This window comes from Anser cygnoides, chromosome 2 (genome assembly GCF_040182565.1).
Source record: "Anser cygnoides isolate HZ-2024a breed goose chromosome 2, Taihu_goose_T2T_genome, whole genome shotgun sequence".
Lineage (NCBI taxonomy): Eukaryota > Metazoa > Chordata > Aves > Anseriformes > Anatidae > Anser > Anser cygnoides.
This window is the reverse complement of record NC_089874.1, coordinates 103856515-103870102: the sequence shown is the minus strand read 5'-3', so window position 1 is coordinate 103870102 and position 13588 is coordinate 103856515. Positions and strand designations below refer to the sequence as shown.

Below are 13588 nucleotides of genomic sequence, written 5' to 3'. Positions count from 1 at the left end.
TGTATGTCTTCTAAATGTTTTCTTTCCTTTTTTTTGGGAAGGAGTTGAAAACTGTACTTTGCAATCATGTTATTTAGTCATTAATATTAGAAGAAAGGGCCAGATTAATTCTGACCACACCATCACTTTGAGAGAACGTTCTGGTCTATTATTTCTGTCTTTCTGGCACAGGCTTTAACTGGATGGACGGTGTTTCTGAAGTTACTTTTGAAACTCATTGGGATTTAAAAACAAACTGCACTGCAAATTGGTTTGTGGTGCCTGCATCCATATGATGAGATAGGTTATGTTCTTTTTTGACGCACGTTCCAGGATTCAAGCATCTGTGCGTGCTCCATAAAAAGAATCACAGAAGTGCAAATTTTTCTTTTTTTTTATTGATAGTCCTTTCCCTTCTTCCTTTTGTCGTCACTATTTTCATTTCAAACACTCTTTTTCTCAAATAAGTAGGCATAGAACCTGTTACTTGCCAAAAGCATTTCATTACTGTAAATTAACATGAATCTTCTAGCAAATTTATTTTTAGTTATTCCTTTTTACACGACATGGTGATGGTCCATGGCACTGGTTCTGAGAAGCTAGTTTATAGAGCACTGCAGTTCTGCCACTTCTCTGACTCTTAAAGTACCTGTTTTAAGGTTTAAGAAGACTGCATAAATATCGTTGTTAATCATGAAGTGTTCCCTGTTACCGTGCTGAGAGTACCAGCATACCTTACAACAGAGGATAAGCATTTTGGTGTCTCCACCTTTTCTCAGGAAGGAGAAGTGGGACGGAGTCTTATTTGAAATTCTCATGTATCATCTCCCAGTAAATCTAACCTTTGCTTATGAAGCTAAACTTAATTTTTGCTGACAGTCTGCTGCAAGGCTGGCTGCTGCAGGCTTGTAGAATAACAAGAGATGAAAATTGAGCCTGACTGAGCATTATTCTCTGTCTTGGTCTGCTTCCGTAGAGCTATGTGAAAAAGATTTACTTGCCCTCGATGGATTTGATTTCCAACAGTGAAACACATGCTATGCACAACAGGTTTCTTTGGTGATTTCTCTCATTTGATTCAGCAGAAATGTTTCACTTCTTCTCATTTTCAGTGACTTGGTATGCATTGATTTGCTCAGTTATTTTTGTTTGCTTGTTTTCCTCTCGCTGTTCATCAGGGCCTGCAAGCCGGTTTGTGGCTTTATTTTTCCCTGTATCTTCTCAGCTGTGACCAGTATACTTTATCAGATGCCTGCTTAAAAGAGATTGATGGGAGATGACACTTGTGCCATTCGCAGCAAACGTGTAGCAGGTAGTGTGCGCTGTTCCCTGTTGGGGTGCTGGTTCCTTGCTGGGTGCTGGTTCCTTGCCGGGTGCTGAGAGGTTCAGCAGCAGTGGCTGAAGTGGCTGCTGCTCTGTCTGTCATCCACCCCGTCCCGCGGGGTCCCCTCTCCACCAGCAGTGCTGCTCTGTTGATGCCCAGCCGCTGCTGAGCGCGTGCAGTTTCGGCTGGCTGCCCGTGTGTCAGCCAGTGCTGACTTCAGTTTGTCATGCCAGGTGAACGTGCCTGCGGCCGCCGAAGATCAGACAAGCAGCACAGCCCAGCCTGCCACCCTGTGCAAGGGTGATGTGACTTTGGCAAGGACAGTTGCTGTTAGTGGCTGGCTTTGGCTATTGCAGTTACGCGATTATTGTAGTTACGAGGCTGTATGTACACAGATGAACTGGAATACAAAGATGCCATTTAACACTCCGCAGTTACTCCCCAGAGGAAAGCTACCAATCAGATAGAAATATTCTCTTCTGCAACCAAATATGGGAAAGAAGAAAGAACAGGACTTAGTGCGAGCAGGCATGGATTAAGCTTTAAAAAAAAAAAGAAAAAAAGTCCAGATGTCAAGGGACATCCTTTTCCAACAGAGGCAAGCAGAGTCAAGGTACTACTAGGATTTCTTACAGGGTTCTGTTGCTGGTTATGCATAAAGTTAATTCCACTGGTCATGGTGAAGAAAAGTCACTTTGTGTTAAGTTTTCATTATTACTTTACCCTACTTTTCTGCTTTGTTACCAAAGGCATGCCTTGCTTATTATTTGTTAGAAGTTAGGGTCTCTCTGTGTAATACCTGTTTAGTTATATTGGCCTTTGGTTATATCGGCCTTTAGAGAAGCAAGCAGAACTTTCCTTAGATGTTCAAATCTTAGAAGGTGGAAGTTTAAATTGGTGGTGAATAGTATCTACTTGCTGTTCAGGTCTTTGACTTGTTAACTTAAAAACAGAGGTGTTAAGTATTGGAAAGAGTACAAAATATGGCAGATGATCTTCTATCTGTTCTTTACCTTGTTCCAGTTTTATATGAAGGTGTGCACCTGAGCTTCTTCATAGTCAGGAGAAGAGCAGGTATACAGGAGAGGATAGGATGGACTTTTATAAAATTCACACTCCTGTCTTAAAACAGCATTCATCCATTACCAACCAAATTACCACTAAAACCTGTTTTGTTGCTTTCAAGGTAGTCTGAACTTTCAGAGTATGAGTATGCAAAATGGAATTTACATTACTTCATTTAAAGACTCTTCATATTAAAGAATAATATGATGTAGGAATTTACTTTGAAGCTCTGGGGAAGGCAGAACCTCATCATCCTCAATAAACTAATGGCAAGTCTAGTCAGAAAGCTGAAAGCTGCCATGTCGTTTATATGTTCAAGAGAGTCATAGTGTTTGAAATAGGTATTTCATCTCCCTGCTTAACAAATATTTTATATGTGTGTAGCTTCTGTGAAACTAGAAGTAGATGGAAAGAAATATCTTGAGTTTCTTTGAGCTTTATGTTACTAGTGTGAAGAAATAAATTCCAGCACTACAAAGATTTCGTTATTAAAGTAAAAGAAATGGAACGTGTATGTAGAACAATTTCCTAGTAATTTACATCAATGCGTTTGGAATTCCAGAATAAATATAGATACCTGGATATTTCCAAAATATATCTCTTGAAATCTATGTTACCTTAAGATGCTTGCTGAGACACCCTGCCAAATAATGTATGAGTATATTTTAGCAAGAGTTTGGGTGACAGTGAGGGAACACTTTCATATTTCTGCAGAAAATTAGGCTAGGTTCCACTATCTGACTATAATGAAAATGCAGTGGTTGTTACGCTCAGAAATGCAGAACCTTTTGTTGTGTTTTGCTTAAAAGTATCTTTATGTAAAATATATTGTGAAGTATATAAATACATATCTGTAATGTTAATAATGTAATAAATTGTAATATAGTATATAAATATATATATGTAATGTTAATAATGTAATAAATTGTAATATATTATATTACTTTTGGGTCATGTGCTATGATTCTGTGGAAGAGAAACGCCTTGTAGTAGTACAACATTTACAGTTAATTCTAGCTTTTGCATTTTCTTTATAAGCTGAATGCTTTTCTACACAACAGACAGCAAAAACAGAATTAACAACTCTGTAGTGCTGCACAGAAATTAGAAATTAAGTTCCTGGATGTTTTCAAACATAATTTTGATTTAAGGTACATCTAAAATGTTAAGTTTTAAACTTCAGATAGCACACAATATTTAACGTCATAGAACTGTAAAATAATTCAGTTTGAAAGGGACCTCAGGACATCTCAAGTCCAGTGTCCTCTCAGCCCTGAGATCAGACAAGGTTTCTTTGGGCTTTATATGGTTGGATCATGGAAACCTACGAGGATGGAGATAACACAACTCTGGGGAATGTGTTCTGCTGCCTGACAGTTCTCATGGTGAAAAAGCTTTTTCTATATGAAGTTGGAACTTGTAAATTTCGAGATATGTATTTTTCATGATTGTTCCTCCGCTGTCTATGTTATTCTCTTCACTTCAGCTCCATGCACAGTTGTGCCAAATGTTCTCAAGCAAGATGTGCTTAACTTGAAGTTGTAAATGATGCAAGTTTTACTGTGACTCAGTATAAAGAGTAAAGATTATATGTATTCTGATTGATTGCCAGACTCTTCAGGAATCTTGTAGCTATGGGTGCAAAAAAAAATAATTAAAAACAAGTTTAATGCTCACCTGTTTCCCTTTATGGAAATAAATAAGCAGATTAACATTTCTTTTAGGGAAGTGTGAGTTACCTGAAGCAGCATTGATTAATAGTCCCAAGACATGTTTTGTGATGGTATTTTTATTAAAACCTTTTTTGTGATAATTCTTTGCTCAATGCTGAGTTGCTGTATATTTCTAATATGATGGGCTTTGTCACAGCTCTTAAAAGTTAATGCTGTTTTATTTTGATAGTAGTATGTTCTGACAACATTTTTCATGGTATTTGTCTTGGGAAATGAGTGTACCTAACCTGGAAATGTGAAACAGATAAGAAATGAATAAAGGCCATATAAATATAAATAAACACTTTTTGTTAGTATACTTTTGCATACAATGCATTAAGATAGGTAGGTATTTGACTGTAATTCGTTGCAACCATTTTGTAGCATCAGACTGAAACTACTATGAAATGTTTTGAATATTCCAATTAGATTTGCACCGACTGGTATTTTTAGCTTTCATAACTTCTCATAAATCCAGCACCACAGTAATAACAATGTGATCATGTGACTGGCTCTTCAGATAAGCATCCTGTAAAGCTTTTGGCTTTAAGTCTGTTCATTAGTAGTTTGTGTTTGTGACTAATATGTGTTTTTTGTCACTTTAATATGAGGCATACAAACTTAGTTTTGATTATTTTTATTAGTAGAAAAGGGACCATGGTACTTGCCAGATAGTAATCTAGTTGTCCTGATACTTCTTGTCAGGAGGCCTGTGTTTAATCAATCTGCATAGTTTTAAGGATTCTGAGATGAATTTGGGATGAAAGTTAATAAGCCAAAATTTTATTCTGACTCTTCAATCTGTGTTAACATTTCATTCTCTTCCTGGGTCTGATTAATGTTCTCCTGCTTTAAATCACAGTGTTCCAAGTATTGCTGCTTACACTCATCAAGCTTTGGAATTGCATTAACATCCTTCAGAGTCTTTTTATAGTTACAAATACCTGCCAGAAGACTTTCCAGAGGTGTCTGTAGTTAGGCTTTTTAAATGCACTGTACAGCAGATGGCACTGGAAGAGCACATCTGTGGGAGACTTCATTGGTGCCATAATTCTTACAAAATGCTAGTGAAGCTGTTGCAGTGCTGAGAGTTGTGATAAAATTCAGCAGCTCATTTTAATGTATTCCAGGAAGGAATGCATGCTGAGCTCTTCTGTTTCAGCTCTTATAGATGCAGACAATGAAAAACTTTAAAATTGCAAATACGTGAGTGTATCTTATATTGAGGACTGTTTATAAAGTGTGTTTAAACACATTATGTAATGCAGAATTACTGTGTTTTTTGTTGTCGCTTTTTAAAGTATATGTAAAGAAGGATGTCTGGATTGATTGGATTATTTGACTTCACAGTATTTCTTTTTTCTCCTGTCTTAGATAAAAAAACATGGAAGAGATGTTGCAATGTACAGTGATTTCCATTTATGTAAGACTTATTTAGCGGCTTGCTCTCGTCTGTAGGTGTGTTCCGTTTGCTTCAGAGAACTTTGACCAGGACTGTCATTCACTATATTTTATGGTCTTTTCCTGGATGAATGGGCTGGACTTCTGGGTATATACATATTGTATCTGTGGTTTATATTTGACCCACAAGTTCTTATTATTTCTTTATATGAAATGTTACAAGTATACAAGCAGTGTTTCAAGCATTTAGATGGTCATACATTTTGCTTGATTAAAAATACTGGCTGCTAAGGTAGGCTGACAGATACAGAACACTTTCTTCTCAAGCATACTCAGTAGTCACTCTCAAACTGCAACATTTACATTTATGTGTATATGCTGCTATAGAGATTTATCTGTTGAGTTTATTTTTGGATACTGGATTTTCATTTGTAAGAACACATTTAGATACAGATAGACTAGTATGTGATACAAACACATTCTTTCAAATGATTTGTATTTTTGTCTAGTTATGGCTAAACCTAAAGAAATATAGCTTCTTTTAGCCAAATTTTTAAACAGTTCTAATTATCCAGAACAACTGCAATCAAAAAATTGGTGAATTGGACAGTCTGGGGATCTATACACGTTCCCTCTCTAGTCAGCAATATGATTGTTCTTTTATTTTCTCTGTAGCTTAGAAGGCAGATTTGAGTTTGTTTCTTACTTGCTTTCAGGGTTGGGAATTGCAAACAGTATGATATCTTTCCCACAAGGATGTGGGAGTGAGCGTATTTCATAAAATGGAAATAATTTCAATTTGTGGATGTCAGTCAGAAACAGTTTGAGAACACCGTGGATTTTAAAAGTGGGGTTAATGTGAGTATTCCAAGACTGCTGATGTTGCATACACAAGGGCACTTTATCAAATGAAAAAATTCTCTGACGTAACTCCATCAGTTTAGGAACTGAATAAAATCCCAAAGTTATATTTTTTTACTCATTTTATATGTTCATTTAGTTATATATGATGAAAAGAGTACTGTAAATTGCGAAGATGCCACAATCAAAGTAGTTTAGGAATAGAAGGTCAACAAAGCATTTCAAGTTTGCTTTTAAGTGGCATGTAACTCTCTCTTTATCTGCATATGTAGCTTTTTGTTAATTACTGTCTGTTTATTAGTTCTGATACCCCAGCTTTCAGGCATATAAAAACTCTGAAATATTCAGTGTATTTGTGGTGTTTTCACCCTGCTAGGCAGCTGAACTCCTCCATACCACTCTCTCACTCCCAAGGAGCAGGAGGAGAAAATATGGTGGAAAAGGCTCAGGGGCTGAGATAAGGAGAGGGAGATAGCTCGTGACAGTAATTGGTGAGCAAAACAGACTCAGCATAAGGAGTTCAATGTAATTTATTGCCTACCACTAGCAGACTAGAGCAGTGAGAAATTAAAATCCATCTAAAATCTCCTCCCCCCCCCATCCACCCTCTTCGACCTCCTCCTCCTGAGTGGTGCAAGGAAATGGGGAGTGGGGGCTGCTGTCAGCCCCTAATGCTTCATCTTTGGCACTCCTTCATGGTCACTTCTCTGCCCTTGCTCCAGCATGGGTCTTCACCACGGGGTCCACCCATCAGGAGCAAACTGCTCCAGCACAGGTCCCCCGCGAGCGGCAGCTCCCCCCAGACCCCCTGCTCCTGCGTGGGCTCCTCTCCACGGGCTGCAGCTCCGGCCCGGGGCCTGCTCCTGCGGGGGCTCTCCACGGGCCGCAGCCTCCTCCAGGCCACATCCACCTGCTCCACCGGGGGCTCCTCCACGGGCTGCAGCGTGGAGATCTGCTCCGTGTGGGACCCATGGGCTGCAGGGGGACAGCCTGCTCCACCAGGGGCCTCTCCACAGGCCGCAGGGGAACTGCTGCTGCGTACCTGGAGCACCTCCTGCCTTCCTGCTGCACTGACCTTGGGCTCTGCAGGGCTGTTTCTCACTCCTCGTTTTCCCAGCTGGTGCTGCCCAGTAGTTTTTTTTCCCCTTTCTTAAATCTGCTCTCCCAGAGGCCCAACCAGTGTTGCTCACTGGCTTGGCTCTGGCCAGTGGCAGGTCCCTTTGGAGCTGGTTGAAACTGGCCCTTTTCTAACATGGGGCAGCTGATGGATTCTTCTCACAGAGACCACCCCTGCAGCCCGCTGCTACCAAAACCTTGCCACTTAAACCCAATAAAGTATTCACTCATGTTTGTTTTTCAGTACTTTCATAATTTCTAGTTCTTCCAAACATACGAAGCTCATATTAAACAGGTATTTTAAAACATGAAATGTCATGGTTCTGCATGTATCTGTCTTAAGAAACTGAAAATTAGTGTCCTGCTCTCTGGAAATACATATCCATATCACTGCATCCCCTTTAGATTTTGTAAAGGAAATGTTTTTTAAGGTATCAGGACTCCTTATACCCCAAGAATTTTGTTACAATGTTGAAAATAAGTAGTGAACTTCTAATAAAGTACTGGTCCGTTTTTTTTTAATTTAAGATTTTATTATTTCTTTATAGCAAGGATTGGTTCTTGGTCTCGTATTTGTTTGTTTAGGAAACAAGCTGTTTGTGTATTTTTTTTCTGGTGGCATGTAAATTAGTTTACAGGCAAAAGAGAAAACATTTAGTACTCCCCATTGAAAAAAAGTAAAGGAGATGTAGTGCCATTTAGCTTGGTAATCAAGAAAAGGAAGTGGGACAAACTGCAGATATTCCAAAGATGGACTAGGGGAATGTCAGAGGTTATGGCTGAGACAGAGCAGGTCTTCGAAGTGCAGGTGGTGGAGAGGTCAAGGATACAAATCCACGTTAATCAAGCTTTTGTATTTCTGCCGTTTATGAGAACAGTGTTCAGCACCCTAGCAGCAGGCCTTTACTTCTTTTCTTTTTTCTTTTCTTTTTTTTTTTTTTCAAGGTATTTTGAAGTTCAGAATCCTTAGATTCCCTTCATTGTCTTTTAGTTAGTTTTGGATATGATCTTTTAGCCTTTGTGTTCTTAAGGTCCACAAAAGTAGGGCTGGATCAGAATAGTAATCAGTGGACTGCTGCTTGAGTATAGTAATCATTCACCTTACATTTTTTTAACAGTTTTTGAACAGTTACTTAAGAAAAAACATGTTATTCAGTTTATTAAAAATGTTTCCGTTCATTTTACTGTGTTCCTCTGTTGTGTGTATTGTGATATCATGAGAGAAGTGGGAAGTGCATATTTAAGGGATGTTTTGCCTCTTGCTCTATCCCCCAGACTAGGAATACCTTTTTTCTGGAGGATTCTTGGTCTCTTCCAGCTTGCCGTTCATAGCCCAGAGCCAGGCTTACTGTTGCAGTTTGTTCTGCTATGTAATTGCATGTACATGTTACGATGGCTGTTTCTAAAGGTATTCTCTACTTTCATGGCAGAAATAACTTCCCACTCTCTTTTTCCCTTGTTGTTCTTCCCTTGTCTCTGCAGAGCTCCTTGCTTTGGTAGGTCTGAGCAACACCGAAGAAAAACAAGCTGAAAAGTCAAGTTTAGGGGAGGGGCAGGGGGGTACATGACTCTAGAAGATGGCAGGTTGTCTGGGATCCAGTTGTCTGGGAGTTGACGAGGTTTGTCCACCTAGCCTTGGCAGAAGTACTGGAGAAAGAAAAGCAGCAGCAGTATATCTAGGCAAGGGAAGGCAGTGATGTGGCTTCCTTTGTGTCTAAAACAAAAATTGGAAATAATTTTTCTTTCATAAAGGTTTAGGAGGAGACTTCCATTGTTTGCTCTAAATAGATGTTATTTTGCTGTTTATTTCCCTCAGTTTTTTTTGACTAGAGTTAATTTTCCTATAATTATATATGATAATTGCTCAGCTGTCCTGTGTAAAGAAGGTATGACCGTGGCTGATGACAGTTTTACCTGTACATAGAAAACATGTTGGGTAGTGTATCTTACAGTTTTATGTTTTCTAGTTATTTTTGTGGGGGCTTTTTTAGATGCCTTCTGAAAGGGAGGGGTGTTTCTGTGCTTGAAAATTTTACATACGTGCATTAAATATATGCGCATGTGATGTGTGTATTAAAAAATAGTATAGTAAAAGCTGAATAAATTGTGTAGATCAAGTTTCTAGTAGCACATTCACTTTTTAAGCCTCATTGATTTCCAAGTCAGCTCTCTATATTTACTTTTATTTGATGCTCATTACTTAAGTACTTCAGTTTCTGTTTTGTTTGGAGGAAAAAGAAAACACCGTTATGGATAATTTTTCAAATATTTCTTTTGTGAAGTTAATTGTATTTTATTTGCTTCCAGGAAATGGCTCTTGAAGTTAAATGAGGCTGGATAAAACGCGTAAATGAAGCAGAAGCTGCTCTGCATGTGTTAGGGCTATATCACCACGAGCACTGCTGATCAGCCAGACTTGGTAACTTGTCATAATGAAGAAAATTAGTCTCAAAACAATTCGCAAGTCCTTTAACTTAAATAAAAGTAAAGATGAAAGTGACTTTGTAGTGGTTCAGCAGCCATCGTTAAGTGAATTTGGAAAAGATGACTCCTTGTTTGGCAGCTGCTATGGTAAAGATTTGGCTAGCTGTGAAGTCAATAGTGAAGATGAAAAAGGAGGCAAAAATAGATCAAAAAGTGAAAGCTTAATGGGTACGTTAAAAAGGAGGCTTTCAGCAAAACAAAAGCAGAAAGGCAAAGGCAGCACACCATCTGTAAGCTCTGCAGATGATGACACCTTTTCTTCCTCATCTGCTCCAATAACCTTCAAAGATGTGCGAGCTCAAAGACCTCTGAGATCCACTTCCCTCCGTAATCACCATTACAGTCCAACTCCGTGGCCCCTTCGACCTACAAATTCAGAAGAGACTTGCATCAAAATGGAAGTCAAAGTCAAAGCTTTGGTCCATTCTTCTAATCCAAGCCCAGCACTGAATGGCGTTCGAAAGGACTTCCATGACTTGCAGTCAGATAACGTGTTCCAGGAACAAAACAATGCATTAAAAAATACAGAATCTCAGAATGGGGACTTGCATCTTCATATTGATGAACATGTGCCTGTAGTTATTGGATTAATGCCTCAGGACTACATTCAGTATACTGTGCCTTTAGATGAGGGAATGTATCCTTTGGAAGGATCACGTAGTTACTGTCTGGATAGTTCCTCACCCATGGAAGTTTCAACTGTTTCTTCTCAAGTGGGGGGAAATTCTTTCCATGAAGAAGAGAGTCAAGTGGATCAGGATGTAGTCGTTGCACCAGACATCTTTGTGGACCAGGCGGTGAATGGTTTGTTGATTGGTACCACAGGAGTCATGTTGCAAAGCCCAAGAGTTAATCACAGCGATGTCCCTCCACTCTCACCTTTGCTACCTCCAATGCAGAATAATCAAATCCAAAGGAACTTTAATGGATTGAATGGCACAGATGCCCATGTGGCTGAAAGTATGCGCTGCCATTTGAATTTTGATCCTAACACTGCCCCTGGAGTTGGAAGAGTTTATGATTCTGTACAGAACAGTGGCCCTATGGTTGTGACAAGTCTAACGGAAGAACTGAAAAAACTTGCAAAACAAGGGTGGTACTGGGGCCCCATTACGCGTTGGGAGGCAGAGGGAAAATTAGCTAATGTGCCTGATGGCTCGTTTCTCGTTCGAGATAGTTCTGATGATCGTTACCTTTTAAGTTTGAGTTTTCGTTCACATGGAAAAACGCTTCACACTAGAATTGAACATTCAAATGGTAGGTTTAGCTTTTATGAACAACCAGATGTGGAGGGGCATACATCTATAGTTGATTTAATTGAACACTCAATCAGGGACTCTGAAAATGGAGCTTTCTGCTATTCGAGATCCCGATTGCCTGGATCTGCAACTTATCCAGTGAGACTAACAAATCCAGTATCTCGGTTTATGCAGGTGCGTTCTTTACAATACCTGTGTCGTTTTGTAATACGTCAGTACACCAGAATAGACCTGATTCAGAAACTGCCTTTGCCAAACAAAATGAAGGATTATTTACAGGAAAAGCACTACTGAAAGCTTATGGAAATCTTGCATCTTGCACTTTGGGAACAACAACAACAAAAAGAGATTGAATTACAGTTTACAGACTTTCATTATTATCAAAATCTTTTGCTGCCATAACAATTTCATTTTTGTGTGTTAAAGAAAATTAATGCATTTGGATTTATGTTTGTTTTCGGGTTTTTTGTGTATTTTGGGGGGCTTTTTTTTTTTTTTGAAAAGAATGATCTCAAGTTTATTTTTAGAAGTGTGAAATAGCTATCTTTCATCAATGTGCAGATTAATCACAATGTGAATGATCAAATTCTCCTTATTTTCCCCCAAGTCCTTTGCTGCTATCCACTGTGATTTTTATGCATTGAAAGCACATTTCATGTGTATTCGACCATAAGTAAAAGTCAAATGAAACTTGTTGAATGGATTTTTTTTTTCTTTAAAATAGCCTGTTTGAAAAAGATGATCATGGATAAAAACGTATTGGTATTCTAAAGAATTTACATCTATGCTAAAAATGATTTCCTAGTATCCTTATTATAAATTTCTATAGAGATATGCCCTAATGTGGAATTTAAAGAGTTGTGGGATAAGGACATGGTTATGCAGCATATCTTTCAAAAAAAACCCCACAAAACCAACAAAAATAACTACAACAACAACAACAAAGTAAAACAAAAACACCTTTCTCTTAAGCCTTGTATTGTCTGTACACTACTTTGTGTTTGAGAAGGTTGGTTCAGCTTTCTTATCGTCTCAGTATTTTGTCCTTCTAAAAATGGCCTTTAAAAGAGAACTCTGTGAGAGTCAGTGCTTCGCACCTGTAAGAAAATTGCAGTATCATTGCAATTGCAGGATCATGTCAAATATTACCTTTTAAAATGCCATCAGTTAAATAAATGAACACCTGCCAGGTCCTCCCTTTGTCATTTTCCCCCCTGCCTCCCCTTGAGAAGAAGAAGAAGAAGGGAAAATTAAAAAAATAAATAAAAAAATAAAAGGGGGGGGAACAAAAGCAAAACAAAAAAGTCTGAATTTGTAGGAAGACTCTAGGAATTATTATTATGGAAATACAAATTACTAAGCCATTTCAGGGATTGGGTAAAACTTCTAATAGGAGGATTTCTACAATTTATTCAAAATACTTGGGATTTCGGTATTTTCCATTTTTCTGCATTTTTCACTTCTGAAATGCAGCAATACACTAATGTCCTTCGGGTGATTTATTCCTTTTTGGATCTTCTTTGGGGTGGAAGGAATAGGACTAATGATATTTTGGATGGAAGATGCTTAAAATGAATCTCTAATTCTATTCTCATAGCCTCTGAAATTATGGGGAAGAGAGGTTTGGATTGACTGTAGAAAGTGTTTCAGTTAACTGTTGTGAAATATGTTTTGACATATGAAATATTGGAACAATTAAGTAAATGTTTATGATATCTGTCAAAGATTCTGGCATTTGAAAAGCTTACAGTTATTCTGACCTTTAGGAAAAAAAAAATACTTTTAGTTGGGAGTACAGGTAATATTTTCTTCATGCAAGGTTAATCCATGTCATTTTTCTGTTTTTTTTTCTTTTTCTTTTTTTTTTCCTCTCCATTATTCTGTCCCTTTTATGATTTACTTGTGAAAGGGGTCATTGCTAACTTGCTAACTGACATGGGAGGGAGGCTTACTCTGCCTCCCTCTGCCCCTGGATTTGTATTTTAGAATGTTACCTTCCCAATCTGTGGTAGGAGCTGCTAGTCAGTAAACATCAGTATAGAAAGGGCTGTTGATACAGCTTTCTCATTTAGGTCATTTGCTTCTCTTTGTTTTTTATTTTCTAGCCTTTTGTCCCCTGAAGTGAGTGTTAGTAATGAATACAGTATTGCTGCAAGGTGGTGCAATAGCACTACATTTTGGGTTGCCTGAATTGATAGACAAAATTTATATTTTTTTAATTTATTTTTTGACCATAATGTTTAGCAAAAAATAAAAAAAAAAAAAATCAAAGGTAGATAAAGGCTGCCTTTGCTTTTAAGGGAGGGAGAATAAGGATTTCTTCTTTAGTCTGATAAAGTTTTAAAGTTAAAAGAAAAAAAAGTAGAGCTGTCTATATACATAATTTG

At 38.1% G+C, this 13588-nt stretch overlaps 1 protein-coding gene across 2 annotated transcripts in view; it reads left to right on the top strand.

Annotated features, from left to right (window-relative positions):
- Nucleotides 1-12337, top strand: part of SOCS6 (suppressor of cytokine signaling 6) — a 28040-nt gene extending 15703 nt beyond the window's left edge. For both annotated transcript variants that reach the window (XM_048080888.2, XM_048080887.2), the window contains exon 2: nucleotides 9766-12337. In XM_048080888.2, coding sequence (XP_047936845.1) covers nucleotides 9891-11495 — 1605 coding nt within the window. In that variant the 5' untranslated portion in view covers nucleotides 9766-9890 and the 3' untranslated portion in view covers nucleotides 11496-12337. The remainder of the gene's footprint in view (nucleotides 1-9765) is intronic.
- The last annotated feature ends 1251 nt before the right edge of the window (nucleotides 12338-13588 follow it).